The following is a 17786-nucleotide window of genomic DNA, read 5'->3' as shown; positions in this document are numbered from 1 at the left end:
CCCACTCGTGAATTGACTAGGGATCCCGAAGATGTCTCAAAGGTTAGATGTGAATAGATGTACAACCCAGAATGCTCCCACGATGCTTCTCTAGGGCATAATGCACCAAAAATCAAGATAGTAGATCAACGTAAAACAAGAAAGACTCCACCCTTCCCTGCCGCGAATGCTCTCTTTAGGAACCGAAATATGCACAGAGGAAGGAAAAGGAGAGGAACGAAATAGAACAGAACGAACGGAACAAGAATAGATCACGAAGGCATGCAACAAATACATAGCACGAAGTTTAATCTCTCTCTGGCGACCGGATAGCTTCGATCGCCACGTCGAGAGGGAACACGCAGGGCGCGTGCAGAGAATGAGAATCCCATTTGCGGAATGCGCTTTGGCATCGGTCGGGGATACCACCCAGCGCGACGAAACTCTTGGGGATAAACGGGCGGTCTTGGAGTGATGCGGCGAGGATACCGTACTCGTGGGCAAAAACAACGGCGGAGGCGAAGTCGGCTGATTTTTGGGAAGCTTGTTCGCCAACGATACTGTAATACCATAAGTCAGCTTCTCTTCGATGTTGGTCTTTCGGGAGAAAGAGAAACCTACATGTAGATTTCAAAGAAGGTGTCTAGGACATAGACATCCTTCTCGGTCACGTCTTTGTAGCAGAAAGGCTCGATCTCTTGGACGGTGTCATTTGGCCGCACCACCGGTGATCCTGAGCCAGGACGGCGCATCCAGAAGCGGGTTGGCTGGCCCAATTCATGGTCGACACGGAGGAGCCGAGTGCGGAAGTGATCATACTTTGGCTTCAGTCGCCAGTAATCCGAGGACAAAAGACGATTACCCTCGCGGGCGCCCGCAAAGTCTTCGAAGAAGTATTCTGGTTCTTGGCCCTCGTCAACCTCTTCAAATTCGCCCGTGAGGCCGAGATCCATGCTGATCAGCCGGGCCGCGCCAGTTTCCTCGGGACCGCTGCCCCTTCCTTTCCAGAGATACAGTTTGCCAAAGGGCGCAGAGATCACAAACGGGAACCCCGAGCACAGATTGCGTAGCGAATAGTCGACTTCATCCAAAGCCATTTGGCCCATATGCTTTCGGCCGCAGAGCATGTACAAGGCGGATGAATTGGAGCGAGAACTGGATCCACGGCGAGTGATGATGATCCCACCGAGGGCTTGAATGAACCGCACGGGTTCCTTGCCTTGCCGGACAATGACCAGCTTGCAGCTGTTCTCGCGGCCCACCTTACGAGCAAAGACTTGTGCATCTTCCAATGCCGCTTCCGAAACATCGTCTCCGCACCAGAGGTACACTTCGACGCTGTTGCTCCCCTGTGCCTCAAACTGATGCACGCACAGGTACATGCTGCCTTCGTACAGCACATACTCCTGGTTGACAGGGAGTTCTTGTCGCTTTCCATCGCCGGTTAGCTCCCAGATACAGCGCTTCACAGTGCGAATCCTTGCCGCGTCAAGTTTGCTTGTCAGCACCAGCTGCGGGTCGATGTTCATCCGGTCGCGCGGATTAGGGAAAGCCTTGAAGAAACCTGCAATGACTTCCCGCGCCTCCGCCGCTTGGGCAACTAGCGACGGAGCAGACATCTTCCGGGAGAGTCTGTGCGGGTCCATGGGCTTGTCAAGGGAGATATCAGATCGCTTGGCAGGGACTGGTGGAGAAGGGAGAGCCTTGGATTGAGGCGAAGAGTTCGCGACCATCACACCGGGGATGGGTTTCTGAGGAGGCGTGGCAGGTTTGTCCATCAGATTTTCTCTGAAACTCGTCCTAAGAGGTGACGGAGAAGAAGGTGATGAATACCGTGGCGGCTGAGCCCATTGCGGCCTCGTCACAGGTGTTGAAGAAGAGGATGACAAGGGCGACGGCGATGAGCTCGGCTTAGGCGGGACGGGAGGCCTACTCGAAGATGGGCTTGAAGAGGGGCTTATATCCCCCGGAGAGCTAATTGGAGAGCCGATATTCTCTTTATCGCTGTACCCACTAGGAGACAAGGCGGCGTCTGCATTTTGTGTAGAGATAGGTGTACTAGGAGCAATTGGTGACATACTTCCCAGCCTCAGCTGCAGTCCGCTGTTGAGAGCATCCTCGACGCTGGTCTTTACTCCCGGGAGCGGCTTGGTGACGGGACTGTCTGCTTGGGCGTTTTCAGTATTGGGAACCGGGATTTTGTTCGACAGGTTCTCCGAGCGAGGCTCTGACGAGACCTCGGGCTCAGGAGGGGCCCGCAAGGATGGGACTTCAGAAGACAAAATTGCACCAACCTCCGTAGTATCCTGTGCGGATGAGACAGCAGCTGGAGCAGCCGATTCCGTAGGTAGCCTCCTCTTAGGTCCTCTAGCACGGCCTTTGGTCACATGGGTAAGCGGTGCGGAAGGAGACGCAGGGGAGCTCTCGCCAGAGGGAGAAATCGTCAGCTCTTTCTTAGGCGCTTCAGCTGCTGCTGGAGGACCGCGAGAGAGAAGACCTGCTAGTGCAGGGTTGATTCGGCCCGCGAGCTTTCCTTTTACTGACGAGTATGGATTCACAGCAGGCGCATTCGCTGTTGGCCGCCTCGCGGATGGCAGACCACGAACAGAACTAGCTGTTTCGCGAACCGGGCTTATGTCAGTCATAACCTCCGGGCTCACAGTATTCATGATTTTCTTGTGGTCGCCCTTGGGGCTCGGACTTGGCTCCGGATCGTAAACACTTCTCGCCTCAGGATTGGGAATTGGGGCGACAATTTTTTGCTCTTCCGTGAAAATGACTTCATCGGTGAGGGGAGGTGAAGACAGCGGCTGCTCCGGCGAAGACTTTATAGGGCTAAGGTCTGTGGAAGCGGTAGGAATTTGCTCGTCCGTTAGCCTGACGCTGTTTGTCTTGCCCATGAGCTGGCGCTTGGCAATGGCTTCGGGTACGGCAGCAGCAGGCTTCTCCGGTGCATCCTGTTCTCCCACGGTATTGCGTCTGATAGTACCTCCACCAGCCTTCATCTCCTCTTTCCGCTTCAAAATGCTCTCCTTGAGCTCATCGACACGCTGGGTTTTCTTCGGTCCACCAGTGGCATTGAGAGCAGCCTTTCCGCGGAGGATGTTACCCTTAAGCTCGTCCGGCGCAACATAGTTGCGAGTCTCGGCCTTTTTGAGTTTTCCAAACACGTTTTTGAATTCGGGCTGCGATTCGGGCCCAGCATCTTTGGCGACCTCACGTTTGCGCAGGTTTGCTCTAAAATCGATGACAGGAGATTGGGGCCTCGGCCTCGGCGAGATGGGGTCGCGTATGGGAAGAGAGAAATTCGGCTTCGAACCTAACGCGGGCGATGGGGCTTTGCGAGTTATTTCGGGATCTGGGGTCTTTTCAGGCTCCGTTGGTATTTCTGCAGGGTAGGCTTCGGGGAGAGCAGTAGAGGAAGCGGGTTTACTCCCTCTTTGCTTCGGTTCTTCCTCTTCCTTGGGTTCCTCCTCGAGCTTGGGCCCCTTCTCGGGTCTGAGCTCTTCCCCAAGTTTACGTTCGTCCCCGAACTTGGGCTTCTCCATGACTGGTTTGGTCTTCATAGGCGGAGACTTATCGTCTGCTGCAGCAGGATCGGGAGACCCGGGCACAGTTTCCTTCGCTTTAGGCGCACCGAGGGCCTCCAAAGCCGGAGAGGCACCAGAGAGACTTGGCTTCTTAAAGTGACTACCTGGTGGGGGCGTTCGCATCAAACCAATGGGAGTGACTTCTTTGAAGTTATTCACGCGACCAGCATCCACGCTGCCTCGCGACTGTCGGTCCCGTACCCACGAGGGTTGCTGTGGTGGCGGCTGCTTCTGCGTCCGTGGAGACTCAGGACGGTTGAGCGCACTCTCGAGCCAAGAGGCTTTACTTGGACTCCAGCGCTTGGGATCCATAGTTCTCGAGGTGAAAGGGCTTGTTGGGGTATCACCAGCCATGCTGTCCGCTGTCACCGAACTGGTGGATCTGGCGTGGCCGTAATAGGAGTGTCTGCTTGGGCTGCCTTCAGGACGCGTCTCGGTCTTCGGGCCAGAAGGTGTGGTTGGTCTCTCGGTAGCCGTGGACTCCGGGGGTTGGACGGTGGCCTCGCTGTGACTTGAACTTGGTCGGTGGGTAGGAGGCAGTGAGGAAATATCACTCCCAAGTTGCGTGTCACTTGCGGGGATCATGTCACTAACACTCGTGGTGAGGTTCGGCCTTGCCACACTACTGCGGTTCGAGATGATTGAATTACTCCGGCTCAATCCCTGTGGGAGTTGAGCGCTCCAACGTTTCGATACGCTATCAGAGCGCCTCATCATTGCGCTTTGCACGAATCCGCCAAGCCCTTTCGTGGGCGATGTTGAGCGAGCTCGCTCTGGTGACAATCGTCGCTGGCTCGGGGATGCCGGCTCAGGATCTTCGACCGGCTCACTTTGTGTAGGATCCAATTTCGGGGCCTCGGACAATGTGACTGGAGACCCAAGTCCAGTCGCAGGGGACACCGACGACACGCTCGAGTATCGGTTGCTGAGGTTGCTATCACCAACGGTAGAAGCAGTTCTTGGTGGAGATGGCGATCTCGCCTCAGCATCCTCCACCCTCTCTGGCTCTACGGTGGACTCACGACTCAGCCCCGGCAGTCGACGACCCATACCCAAATCTGCCTGGCTGTCAGAGCGTTCTTCCGGTCTCCGGAATACTGATGAGCCCAGTCCTCGGTCTGGGATTTGGTGAAGCCACGACGGATCCTTCGACGAGGCGGATTGGGTAATCTGAGCACGAGAGAACTCGCTAGCATCGGATGCTGTGGACGCGTTTCTCAAATGGCTGGACCGATTAGGAGACGTTGCACCGGGAGACCGACTACCAAAGTCCCGCGGGGACGGGCGCTGCTGCCACGACAAAGTCCCCGCTCGGCTGCGTGACAGAGTTGGCATCGCTCGTGAAGGGGAATCCATTTCGGTGTCCTGTACTGATCCACGCCTCTTATTGCCAGCAAGGGTCTCCGATTCTTGACTCGGGGTCACCCCGCCCGGTGTTTCAGGGTCCTGTGTCTGCACCGTCGGCTCCAGCTGCTCAGGAGGATCGATGGCCGAGGGCTGACCATGGGAGGAGACACTGAGTCTCGAGGCATTTAGGGTCGGTGATCCGGCAATCGATCGGGCTCGCTCTATCACATCTGGTCATCAGCAACACATCCAGATGTGGGAGGGGCGGAGGGTTCCAAGGTCGGCCTGTCGCGCGGGGTGCAATTTCGGCCAGCTGAGGGCCCAGACAGAGACCGCGCTATCTCAAGAGCCCGAAGGACGAGGGGCGGAAAACAATACCAGCTCGGCGGGCCTGCCTCTCCTTGCGGCCTTGCAAAATCTCCTCTTCCAGCTTCTTCGTGCGCTCCTCATCTTCTTTGTCGCGGCGCTCGCCGAGTTCCCGGATGCGCAGCAGGAAGTCATTCACGTCCTCCGCCCCATCGGGGTTGGTGGGTACCGTCATAATCCTTCGCGTCCCCAAAGGACCAGCAAACTCTCCTAAGCGAGTGAGGCTCCTCGAAAGGGACGAGGGGGTGTATTGGGGAAGAGGTGGGAGAGTGGAAGACCCAAGGGCTGAGAAGTTCTCCGCCCTGCTTTAATTAAACGGGGATGGACGCGATCCATCGCAATTCATTGGCTCCTCCGATCATCACCGCACATCCCTCCGGTCCTTTTTCACCCTCCGCGACACATCGACTGCACTATCTCTTGGGCCGGTTCAGATATCTTTTCAACAATTCAGCGGTTCTACAGTTCTACGGTTCTGCAGTTCTACGGGCTAGTCCAGACTACAACGGCTCGAATACTACGAGGAGTACAGGCGGTGTCCAAAGCTTCGTGGCGGGATGTTTGTTTACTGCTAAAGTTTGGTGGAGCGGATCGCTTCCAGGTTCAGCCCCGCTGGTTTTCGGCTTTCGAATGCTGGACCCATGGGTAGCCGCAATGACGAATTTTCTCCTCTCCTGGGTTCCCACCAGAGGAAACTAATTCAAATGTCGGACAGACCGACTCCTAGATCTGCTGTCTCTCCCGCGAACTAGTCAGTTATGGCTTGGAAACTGATCTATCGCCTGGTACCTTGCAGCAGCAGCCTTTGGCCACACCGTCGAAATGAGCCAATGGCGAAACCCTGCCTTATCCAGTTCTTCTCACGGAGAGAAGTTGTGCCCTATATATTATTTTCCATCCTGTGAGAACTGTACATCGTAGGCACTCGGTCTATTGGCTCGGTTGTCGGGATTGGTCGTTGCTATGGCCTAAGTATAGGTATTTTTGGAGTCCATGCGGCTTCCCGTGGTCGGAACAGACATTCCGAAGCAACCAGTTTTCTACATCCGTTACCCCCAGGAAGGACGCAAAAAGTTATTGAACCAAAGAGAGACCTGCATCTGAGATGGTGCACTGCATAGAATTCCCTTGTGCCTGCCAAATTTGAATGCAGCAGGAATACGGTGGTCGGACATCACCGACCGTGGCCCCGTTGAACGGACGGCAGAAAATCTCCCCAAAACGCCTGAGCAACCGCCCTGCTTTTCGTCATAGGTTGATCGAACGAGCCAAGAGCCGAATGATGCATTTGGCCTGATTTCTTGATAATTTCCCTTTGGATAGATACCCAGAGACCTAACAGCCTGGACACCCTCCGAGAGTGAGTAAAACCTGGCATAATAGGTGGGTGATGCGGTTAATAAAGGAAGAGCCGGTCCTTCGCATCCTGTACTACCCATTCCAACCCCTCATTAAGGTTTCTCCCCGTCATAGCACTGCATGGAAGGATTGTCCACTTGTGCGTTTTGATTAGATCCAAGCCCAGGCGCTGTGACATCCATCAGCTGAGTTCCAGTGCCCACGAAAGCCCATCGTCCCCAAAGCAAACCGGCAGTATAGTGTGTACATACCTCTCGCACCTCTTGCTCGCCCATGCAATGCTCCACATCTGTTTTGTTCAAGAAGACCAGCAGCGTGGCTCCCATGAGGCGCTGGCGGGCGCTCAGCTCGGGATCCCGAAGATTGCGCAGTGGCGGTGGGGACGTACCTCTTCAAGCAGCAGCCCAGCCAGCTCCTGGCGGCAGTCGTCCACACGCAGACGATCAGTGGCATCCACAACCCAGATGAGGGTATCTGTTTTCTCGAAATAGTTTTTCCAATAAGAACGGAGCGTCTTTTGCCCACCAACATCCCCTAGGCGCGGTCAGTCCTGTCGCGGTCCCGAAATGGCAGCTCGGCTCACAGATGTTGAGTTTGTATCTATGCAAGTCAGAAAATGCCCTAGTCCCCATCGAAGGGAGGACCACTTACCCCATAAAATCAATGGTTTTGATAATAAATCCCAGTGTCGGGCTGACTGTGGTCACATCTTCGTTCATGATGCGTTTCACGATGGTGGTCTTTCCCGCATTATCCAGGCCCCTGTCATCACCACCATCAGCACGGCACATATATACTGACGGGGCGATCATACAGCATCAGTATGCGCATCTCCTTGTCCTTCAGACGGGCTTTTCGAAGTATTGACAACATGGTCTCACAATCCTCTGGATCGCGAGATTTTTCTGGGGAGTTGGGGAGGGGAAAAAGTTCTTGTGGATGTCAGCCGGCCTTTACCCTGGATTGATCGATTTGCAGCGAACCACCAACTCTCCGCAACTCCCTCTATGAACTTCTTCCCTAATGGTCCTAAAGACTGCAAGAAGTGTGCGCTATGAAAAAATCTCTCTCAATGTTTCGATTATACGTCAGGGGGTGACTAGAGTTCTACACGAACATGCTCGTTTTCAGCAGGATATAAGACAGTCCTGGCTCTATCGTTCGGTTGTGGGTAGGCTCCGATAGTCCATTTAGAGAGCCATAAATGCAAGCTTCAAAGATGATCGAGCAGGATGTCTTAATTGCGTGATGGCTAGTGGCGCGTCGGACACGGGCTGATGAACGGCCCCCCGCCTGATCAGTCCAGGCAAGAGCAGATTCCGGCTGCATGAAAGTCAAATCGATACAAGTATGAGGCCGATGAATGTTGTTTCTAATATCTTGGGGTCCCCGAAATAGCCTAGTGTCTGGCTGGCCTTGCGTGTTTGCAAGGCCATCTTCGACTAAAGAAGCGAAAGCTCTCCCTTCCCACCCACTCCTTTGCTTCCCTCCCCCCTCGGTTTCCAATCTTGGAGCTGCCCGAGCCCCTCCAAAGACATCTCTAACATCCTCAGGTCGTGCGAAGAAGTACTACTGCCCCTACGCCACCCTTTACTCCTTGAACACTCCTCGTACCTGAGGCCAAACTCACTCGAACCTCCACTGGTAAGGCTGAAGCCATTGAAGAGCGAATCCGGCATATATTCCACATGCCCAGTTCTGATGAGGATTAATACAGCCAGCCAAATGGCTGATCATGAGACCAAGACCAAGGATAGTGCCTTCAAGGAGGATCGTTTTCGACCTCCGGAGATGCCGCCAGAACTGCTGCGTCGATGGGCAGAAAGATGCGCTCAGAGTTCCAAGATTAAACCCAAGATTAAACCCAAGATGGGCCCACAGGAGACCAAACATGAGACATCTATCCAACAAGGCCCAGAAGGGGGCGTGCGAGAAGTTGACCATGGCGCCGCTGAGAGCTGTGCACATGGAGGCACAGAAGAAGATACAAACGCCGGCATTCCGGCGCCTGCACCCGTGGTCAATACTGGTGAGCCCAAGGCTAGCCAGGAAAATTTTTATTTGCCGGGCCATGTTCCGAGTCAGGATTCTACAAATCTTCCCGGAGGTGGAGCAACCACGAGCTGGTTGAAGTTGACTCCTAGTACACCCCAAAGGGACAACGCACCCAGTGAAGCTGCTGGTGCTTTTGCGCGGGATCGCCCGGGGCCAGTTGTGATAGCTCCAATTGCCCTTGTCGGACCTGACGGTGCCGGGACACCAATTTCCGATCTTGACCTTGATGACGAGCGTCCGGTTGGTCGTGATAGAGAAGCGCGCAACGACTCTCCCATTTCTCCCCTGGACCTCAACGATACATCCCGGAAAACGGAATCCCTCGAGGAAACTGGGCTCAGAAAAGATGCCCATTCTTCCCAACACGGTACTGTGGGTAAATGCCGTAGAAAAACTGGGGAAAACGAGGAATTTGAATACTGGGGGGTGGTCAATACGATGCAAGGCGCGATGAACAACGACGTGGACATGGGTAAGGTGCCGAAGGGAAACGACCCAGCGAAGAGCCATGCTGTGCACACGCCTATCCCCACCAGAATCACCGCAGTCATGGGCACAACCGACACGAGCTCTCAGGAAAAGGCTGCTGGACTCGCAAGCAAGATCACATGGGCAAAGGCATTTGCTATTGCGACGAAGGATATCGGCGAACCTGTCATCCAAGCTGGTAACCTCGGACTGCCTCACCAGGCAGAGCAGGGCTCAGAGGATATGCATGAACCACATGCGAGCTGGTGCCTGTTGCCGCGAGCGAGATTGGGGCCAGGAAGTGACCCCGCGACGGCCGACTACCATGAGCTGGCGAAGCCGCGCCTGAACCAGGAGGTGGAAGCGCCAAAGCAATGGTCTGTGAGCTCCACTGAGTTTATTCCGGACGAGGGGTATGAATGCGTCGACCCAGAAGTGAACTGGGCTACAAAGCGAATCGGTACGCAGCCCTTTCTTGCGCAGTGGGATGCGTACATGGCCACCCCGACAGTGTGGCCACAAGTGATTGATAAGGAGCTCAGTTTGATGTCACCCAATCGCGCCCCAGCGTTTGAACACAACCCACGCCTATTCCCAGAAATTGTATTCAATCCAGAAGGTTATGATCAGGGTGATTCTCACAACTGGAAGGCCGACTGGGCCTTTACTCCGATGTGCACCATGGACCGCAACAGAAACCGCCTCCGATTTTATAAGTGGTTGGAGAAGATCCCCTTGGAATGTCAGGCGGTTGACATCTTCCACTCCGCATTCTTTGACGGGACTGCGGTGCCAGACGGCGGGTTTTCACTGATGCTGATGAATGAGAAGCATCTCCTGTCTCCCCGCGACATGAGCGACGATAAGACCCGCATCCACTGGCATGAGACATCGGCAGGATATGCGCACAACATGAAGATACATTGGGCAAAGGTACGAGCGGCCAGAGATTCCCTTAGGTCTCAAATTGCATCCGCACCAGCAGGACCGCTGAATCTCGCACCTTTGATGAGCCAGCTTGAGGTGGAGCCAGAAGCAGAGCCCAGTTCTGAGCCCACTAATCCCCACCTGCGTCCTGCCATCCCTGAAGATGCCCAGGAGATTGCCAATATCCTTAATTGGTATGCGGTTAACTCTCCTTTGAGCCCGGACACCGAGACGCAGGAGGAACGCCAGATCAAGGCACTCATCAAAATTTGCAGAAAGCGCAACCTGCCATTCCTTGTCATGGTACACCCAGCCCGGCCATCTCTGGAACTCCCTGGTACACCGCAAGCGAAAATATGCGGCATTGCGTATATCGATCTCTTCGGTAGCAGTGGTGCGGATCAGTACATCGGTGAACTGCGGGTGTATGTCACCCGTGAGGAGAAGCGGGATAATTTCGGCACGGTACTTATCGACCGCATCTTATCCATGTGTGACCAAGGCTACAGTCGTAAGTTTGAGGTCGAGTGGAAGCCGAAGAGGGCAGAGGATCTCTGGGAGACCCCGATGCTGCGAATGACCCAGCTGATCTGTACCATCGCCTACCCCGCCAAGCTGGATATGAAGTATGGATGGATCAAAAAATGGCTGCAGGACCAATTCGGCTTTGAGCAATGGGGTATGCTGAAGCGAGCTAGGGTCAAGTGTGGACATCAGTTCGTTATGATGATCCTCTTTGGTGTGATTTTGGACCTACTGACGTATCTTTGCAGACTGGACGTTCACTATGTCGCCCGCCGCATCACTTCTGGAAGAATATTCCGGGAGATAGGCATGTTTGAAGACGATAGTTGATCACAATTTCTTGATACGTACTGATCTGTGGGGGTAACATGCACACGAGCGAGCTCGACAACGATTCTACCGGCATTAAAAGAGCGAAAAGTCAAAAGGACTTAATTCTTCAAGAAGGGATTCTGGACCCATCCAACAAAAGGGGGGAAAGAAGACATTCATCGAGAGGGGTTGTGGAAAATGGCCCCGGCAATACTTGATATTCCCATATCTTACCATAGAAACGTGACAGTATCATGTTGGGAAAGAAAAGAAAAAAAAAAGGTTATTCATATATTGAATAGCTATATAGCTAATCTAGGTATACACTAGAAAGCATAGTCGTAGACATCAGGGAGGAGCGAACGGGGAAATACGAAGCCTTTAATTTGAGCTCCACCGGGGGGTTCCACCCAGCCCCGGCGCATTCTTATGTCAGCCAAATTTTTGCTCTCACCGCCCGGGGAACTTTTTTTTTTTTGCTGTTGATTTCTGTTAGCGGATTGCGCGGGCATGTGTCTGGGGAATTCTTTTTAATTCATTCATTTTTGAGGAGCCACTGAGGACATACAGTCTCCGGGTTGACTATTGTTCTCATTTTCGCCTCCACAATGGCTCCCAACTCAACGAAGCGGAGCGCCGCTAAGGACGACGACTTCGTCCTGACTCTGTCCGACGACGAAGACGTTTCCCGATTCGACGAGGAAGATAACGAGGGCGCCGACGAGGTTTCCTCGGCTGCCGATACGAAAAAGCGCAAGCGCGAGGCCGAAGCTCCCAAGAGCAAGAACAAGAAGCAAAAGCAGCAAGCTAAGAATGTGAAGGGCATGAAGGGCAAGCCTGGGCCCGTGCTCGAAGAGTCTGAAGACGAGGATGAGGAGGGCGAAGATGCCATTGGTGCAGATGACGATGCCCTGAATTCCGATTTCGAGTTTGATGTTGGCGGTGTTGCCAATCGTGGAGTCACCGAGGGCTTCGACGGTTGGGGCCTGGACGGTTCCAAGGTGAACGGCGCTGGTGATAAGAAGGCCGTGGACATCGACGATATCATCTCTCGGAGAAGGGAAAAGCAGGAGGCCGCAGCAAAGAAGAAGCAGAAGAAGCAGGCCCAAAAGGAGGAGAGTGCCAGCGGCTCGGACGAAGGGGATGCCGAGGCCGACGGCGGCATGGAGGTGGACTTTGAGGACGACGAGCTTGTCGCCGACGATGCTTTTGGCATGGGCGCTAATGGCGAGGAAGAGAGCGAGGCCGAGGGCCCTGAAGTTGGCTCTGGACCTGAGGACAGTGAAGACGAAGACGAGCAAAACGACGACGACGACGATGCTGCATCCGACAACGACTCCGTTGCTACTCCAGTGGGCCACCCCGACGACATAGGCTCTGACGCGGAATCCGATGTTGAGAGCGAGGTGGATGCCGAGGAAGCTGAAAAGCGGAAAGCCTTCTTCGCCCCTGAAGAGAAGGTAGAGGACAAGGCCTCTATGGCAAAGAGCACATTCCAAGACTTCAACCTCTCTCGTCCGATTCTCCGAGGATTGGCCTCTGTCGGCTTCACTGACCCGACCCCTATTCAGCGCAAGGCTATTCCCGTGGCTCTACTGGGCAAGGACATTGTTGGTAGCGCCGTCACCGGTTCCGGAAAGACAGGTGCCTTCATCGTCCCCATTCTCGAGCGTCTTCTTTTCCGTCCCCGCAAAACACCTACCAGCCGTGTCGCCATTCTGATGCCCACTCGTGAGTTGGCCGTGCAGTGTTACAATGTTGCTGTCAAGTTGGCGACCTTCACCGATATTACGTTCTGTCAGCTTGTTGGTGGTTTCAGTCTTCGCGAGCAGGAGAACGTGCTCAAGAAGCGGCCCGATGTGATCATTGCCACTCCCGGTCGTTTCATCGACCATATGCGCAACTCGCCGAGCTTGACTGTGGACACCCTTGAGATTCTGGTTCTTGATGAAGCCGATCGTATGCTGGAGGATGGTTTCGCGGACGAGCTGAATGAGATCTTGACTACGATCCCCAAGTCACGCCAGACCATGCTGTTCTCTGCTACCATGACAGACACCGTCGACAAGCTGATCCGTGTCGGTCTCAACCGCCCCGTCCGCCTGATGGTGGACGCGAAGAAGCAGACTGCCCTCACGCTGACGCAGGAGTTTGTTCGTCTACGACCTGGCCGGGAGGACAAGCGCCTAGGATGTCTGTTGCATCTGTGCAAGGAGATTTACACTGGTCGCGTGATCATTTTCTTCCGGCAAAAGAAGGAGGCGCATCGCGTCCGCATCATTTTCGGGCTGTTTGGATTGAAAGCCGCCGAGTTGCACGGCAGCATGAGTCAAGACCAGGTACGCTACGAAGAATACCCCACCTTGGAAATCCGGTCCTGTGGCTAACTGAGTTTTCACTAGCGTATCAAATCCGTTGAGAACTTCCGTGATGGCAAGGTTGCCTTCCTGCTCGCCACTGATCTGGCCTCTCGTGGTCTTGATATCAAGGGTGTGGAGACCGTTATCAACTACGAAGCCCCACAGAGCCACGAGATCTACCTGCATCGTGTCGGCCGTACCGCCCGTGCTGGCCGGTCCGGACGTGCATGCACAATCGCCGCCGAGCCCGACCGGAAGGTGGTCAAGTCGGCTGTGAGGTCCGGAAAGGCCCAGGGCGCCAAGATTGTCAGTCGGGTAGTTGAGACGGCCATTGCCGACGAGTGGACTCAGAAGGCCGACGATCTTGCTGACGAGGTCGAGGAGATCCTGCAGGAAGAGAAGGCCGAGAAGCAGCTGGCACAGGTTGAGATGCAAGTCAACAAGGGCGAGAACCTGATTAAGCACGGCCATGAGATCATGGCGCGCCCGAAGCGGACGTGGTTCGAGACGGAGACCCAGAAGCGGGCAGCGCGCAAGCTGGGCCGGACCGAATTGAATGGCCCCGATACGAACCAGTCGAAGAAGGACAAGGTGAAGCTGAGCAACAAGGATAAGAAGCGGCTGGATGATGCGAAGATGCGACAGGAGGGAAATATCGGGTGGAAAAAGGGAAGGTCGGAGCGCGACGCTCCGAAGACTAAAGGCAAGGGCAAAGACAAGAAGAAGTGGAAGAAATAAGCGCATGTACCCCCTCTAAACCTTGTATAGCATGGGAAAAATGAAAGGCACAATACTTCGTGTCATTGTTGTGACTATTTTAGTTGGATGTACGGACGATCAACGGGCAGCCTTTCCAGACGCTTCGATACGTTCGAGTAGTTACCGCAGTAGGCATGTTCCGATCGCACCCCTCGGGGTTTCCTGTTTTAAGCTTCACCACGCCGACCCCGGGAGTTAGAGGTTGCCGGTGGATGCGCCCGACTGCGCCAAGGCGAGAGGGACCAGCCATTGCGTCCCAACGCATGCGGTTGATTGGGTCAGCTGGCCGCAGGTATACGCCCCAGCGCGGCGCGATTGGCCGGCGGTCAAGATAGCCGGGATCCCAAAGTTGCAGGAGAGCACGCTGGTTTGGGTTCTACCGTCTAACCGTCTAACCAGAAAGCTCCGAGGCCGACCAAATCCACCACGGCCACCCCATCGGATGGGCCTGGTTCGACGTCAAGGCTATCTCACCATCCTTGGGACGGCGATGGGGCTGGGTCCTGCGAATCGGTGGCTCGCTGGTCCACCGCCGCAGAAAGGTTAAACCACCTCCCCGCGATTAGCAGGTCAACCGCCCCACGCAGCGTCGCCTTGGGCGCCCAAAATTTCGCCGATTCCCCTCATCCTCCCTCATATCCTCCTCCCCCTTTTGACCTTGATCGCCAATGGGGGTTGCCAGTCGATTCTCCTCCGTGAACCTGTCCATCTGATGGTGGTCGAGGGCTCAGACATGGCGGACGTGCCTCTCAAGAGTGCACTTCCGCGGAAGAGCGCGTTCTCGTGCGAAGCTTGTCGCAAGCGCAAGGTGGGCTTATTCGGGCACTTTCCGAGGTTGCCATAGGTGGAATGGACGCAGCGGACGGCTGACGACGGGGTCGGACAGGTCAAATGCAACGGAGCCAGTCCGTCATGTTCGCGATGCGCCGCGCGAGGCGAGGCGTGCGTCTATAGCTTGTGAGTTGTCTTCCCTGATCCTGGATCGGCTCCTGGATCCCGCCTATCCTGCGGTCATCAGCCGCCCCGGCCATGGGCTAATATTATATGCCCCGCTTTTTTCTTGCTTGTAGGGCCCCGACCTTGTCTTATACGAAACAGCTTGAGTCCCGAGTCGCCCAGCTAGAAGATGCTCTCTCCAAGCTCCGTGGTCAGCAGGCCGACGTGGAGGCACGCAAGGGGAGCTCTCCGGCATCGGTGGCAGAATCCAGCTCGAGTGCCGGCCGCAGAATCAAGACGGAGAACGATGAGACGCAGGATTTGGCGAGGGAGTTCGATGGGTTGAATGTCGAAACTGACGGTCGCATCTCCTTCCACGGGCCTACCAGTCTCTTCCAGCTCCCCAGCGGAGCGATCAACGAGACTGCGTCGACTTCATATTTTGCCCAGGAGCTGGGAGCTCGCAAGGAGCGGCTGATCAACAGTGCATGGCGGGAGCGGGCCTTCGAACAGATGGCTGCAATGCCGGTAAGCACCTCCTGCAGGACAAAGTTTAAGCCTTCCACACTGACGACGATCGGTCGATTCCCAGGAACCATTCCAATACCTCCTCGACTCCCATTGGTGTTGGATCCAGCCGCTGTTCAACTTTGTCTATCGCCCAGCTTTCACCCGTATGTCTCCCATCCCACCCTTCCTCGGCGGCTCCTTGTACACACAAAGTCCCCCACACTGACTCCCATCTTCAGGGGATATGAAGATTCAGGGTCCCTATTATTCGGAGGTCTTGATGAACGCCGTCCTCTCACACTCGGTGCGGTGGTGCAAAGAAGAGCCCCAGATCGGCCCACTTCTGGACTCCTTCGAAGGTGGAGCACAATTCTATCAGCGTGCCGTGTCGGGGCTCTTCGAGTCGCTAAAGGTGGGATATGCAAGCGTGCCGACCATCCAGACGCTACTGCTTCTCAGTGCACAGGAATGTGGGAAGGGTAACCGAACGCAAGCCTGGCTGTACAGCGGCATGGCGTTCCGCGTCCTCGATGATCTCGGGATCTCGATCGATAGTCGGAAGTATCTTGGTGCGGCCCACTTGAGTGATGAAGATATCGAGATTCGGAATCGTCTTTTTTGGAGCTGCTACTTCTGGGATAAGATTGTGTCGTTGTATTTTGGTCGCGCCCCGTCCATGCAACATTCTCGCGTCAGCCCGCCCCGCATCATACGTGAGTTTGCGCCCGCAAGATGTGCTCAACCGATCCTCCTGACAACTTGATATAGTCGACGATACTTCTGAGATCGAAATCTGGACTCCTCACGGCGTCAGCTTCCCCGACGGGGCCCACTATCCACCCACACAGGCGCATTCCACCTCGTGCTTCATCCAGATGTGCGGCCTTGCCGAGACTTTGAACCAGATTCTAATCTACATTTACGACCCCATGCGCCAAAGTACCGAAGTCGAGTTCTTTGATTGCGTTCAGGAGCAAGCTAAGAACCTCGGCGATTGGTGGGATGGGCTTCCCGACTACTTGAAGCTTGTGGCAACGGATCTACCTCCTTATTCTCCACCGAGCCACATTATGACTCTGAAGTGTGTTTTCTGAAAGAACCTCGCAACAACTTTGATGCTAATACCTCAAATGTAGCTGCCTTTATCACACAGTTAACATTCTGCTTCATCGCCCGATCCTGTGCTCTCGTGGGTTGGTGAAGACCCGGCAAGAGTCATACGATAGGAGCCATCTGGTCCAATGCATGGCATCGGCAACATCAATCCTATCTCTCTTCGACCTCTACCGCCGCACGTTTGGGGATAACCACGTCGTCCTCTCTCTCGCCTACAGCATATACACCGCCGCATCTATTTTCCTCCTGGAAATTCAGGCCCTGAAGTATGCCGCCCCGGGGACGTTGGACAAGCTCAAATTTTGCATATTTGCACTTGAGCGCGTCAAGGTGTCCAACCCCGTGATCACAACCGCCCTGCGGCTCGTCTACCAAGAGCTCCAAAAGCTCCAGATCGACATCCACGGCACTATGCCTGCTCAACCCCCCAATACCGAAGAACAACATCACCAGCCTCAGCCCCCGCCTCCTCATCCCACCCAGCAGAGCCAGTCCCCCGCCAGCAGTAATCCTCCCCGCCATATCTCCCCTGGCAGCCAGCATCAACACCAGCGCCAACGAAGCCACGCTGCCATGACCACTCAACCCGGTACCATGATCCCGGAGTACAACACCTTCCAGCAACCAGTCGCAGGCTTCGACGCCTCCCAGATGGGCGATATGCCACAGATGCCCCCAACCCATTTGCTAGGCGGCATGCCTAATGCATTGATGACGGTTGACGATCCCGGCTCGTACGAGATCACGCCAGAGGTGTTCGAAGCGTTTTCATATGCGCAGCCCATCTCGACCAATATGACCTCGCCGTTTGACTCGGGTTGGACTGGAGGTCATAGTCAGTGATTACGAAAAAGCGTTTCTTTCTTTTCCCTGTACTTGTTGGAATTTTTTCTTGGTATCGATGATTCCCAAATAGCACCTAAGCGTTTGAGACTTTCTTTTTGGTCGAGGTATAAATAAGAGGACGTGCATGGAGGGGTGTGGATTGCGGTGAGACGGTTGTACATATTCCTTTGTTGTCGTTGCTACGAGGCAATTGGATTGACAGTTATCTAGATGAGTGACCTTTCGTGAGTTACGAGATCCCGACATTGAGATGGGTAGTTAATCCTTTGGTAAGTGGTAGGCCGTCCAAAATAAAGGGAGGTGTCAGCAAGTCCATGGGCAGCGAGTAAAC

General features: G+C 54.8%; 6 protein-coding genes across 6 annotated transcripts; 3 read left to right on the top strand and 3 right to left on the bottom strand.

Annotated features, from left to right (window-relative positions):
• Positions 1-286: 286 nt before the first annotated feature.
• On the bottom strand, positions 287-5457 carry N7482_006067 (putative gelsolin repeat protein; the record flags this gene model as incomplete). The annotated part of the gene is made up of 3 exons (XM_056688192.1): positions 287-539; positions 601-5137; positions 5295-5457. The coding sequence occupies 3 exons, from the start codon at positions 5455-5457 to the stop codon at positions 287-289; spliced, it is 4953 nt and encodes a 1650-aa protein (XP_056543747.1).
• A 1221-nt stretch (positions 5458-6678) lies between these two features.
• N7482_006066 (uncharacterized protein) lies at positions 6679-7514 on the bottom strand (the record flags this gene model as incomplete). The annotated part of the gene is made up of 6 exons (XM_056688191.1): positions 6679-6810; positions 6893-6973; positions 7030-7175; positions 7225-7241; positions 7293-7403; positions 7456-7514. The coding sequence occupies 6 exons, from the start codon at positions 7512-7514 to the stop codon at positions 6679-6681; spliced, it is 546 nt and encodes a 181-aa protein (XP_056543746.1).
• Positions 7515-8366: 852 nt separating this feature from the next.
• On the top strand, positions 8367-10946 carry N7482_006065 (GNAT family N-acetyltransferase; the record flags this gene model as incomplete). The annotated part of the gene is made up of 1 exon (XM_056688190.1): positions 8367-10946. The coding sequence occupies one exon, from the start codon at positions 8367-8369 to the stop codon at positions 10944-10946; it is 2580 nt and encodes an 859-aa protein (XP_056543745.1).
• A 590-nt stretch (positions 10947-11536) lies between these two features.
• On the top strand, positions 11537-14026 carry drs1 (putative ATP-dependent RNA helicase DRS1; the record flags this gene model as incomplete). The annotated part of the gene is made up of 2 exons (XM_056688189.1): positions 11537-13267; positions 13331-14026. 2 exons carry the CDS (start codon positions 11537-11539, stop codon positions 14024-14026), a joined length of 2427 nt encoding a protein of 808 aa, XP_056543744.1.
• Positions 14027-15195: 1169 nt separating this feature from the next.
• Positions 15196-15605, bottom strand: N7482_006063 (uncharacterized protein; the record flags this gene model as incomplete). The annotated part of the gene is made up of 2 exons (XM_056688188.1): positions 15196-15522; positions 15591-15605. The coding sequence occupies 2 exons, from the start codon at positions 15603-15605 to the stop codon at positions 15196-15198; spliced, it is 342 nt and encodes a 113-aa protein (XP_056543743.1).
• Positions 15606-15773: 168 nt separating this feature from the next.
• N7482_006062 (putative C6 transcription factor) lies at positions 15774-17452 on the top strand (the record flags this gene model as incomplete). Its single annotated transcript, XM_056688187.1, has 3 exons — positions 15774-16206; positions 16262-16574; positions 16630-17452. The coding sequence occupies 3 exons, from the start codon at positions 15774-15776 to the stop codon at positions 17450-17452; spliced, it is 1569 nt and encodes a 522-aa protein (XP_056543742.1).
• Between the last annotated feature and the right edge of the window lie 334 nt (positions 17453-17786).

The sequence above is a fragment of the Penicillium canariense genome (genome assembly GCF_028826845.1).
Source record: "Penicillium canariense strain IBT 26290 chromosome Unknown utg000003l_segment0_segment0, whole genome shotgun sequence".
Classification (NCBI taxonomy): domain Eukaryota; kingdom Fungi; phylum Ascomycota; class Eurotiomycetes; order Eurotiales; family Aspergillaceae; genus Penicillium; species Penicillium canariense.
This window is presented reverse-complemented; position numbering and strand designations above follow the sequence as displayed.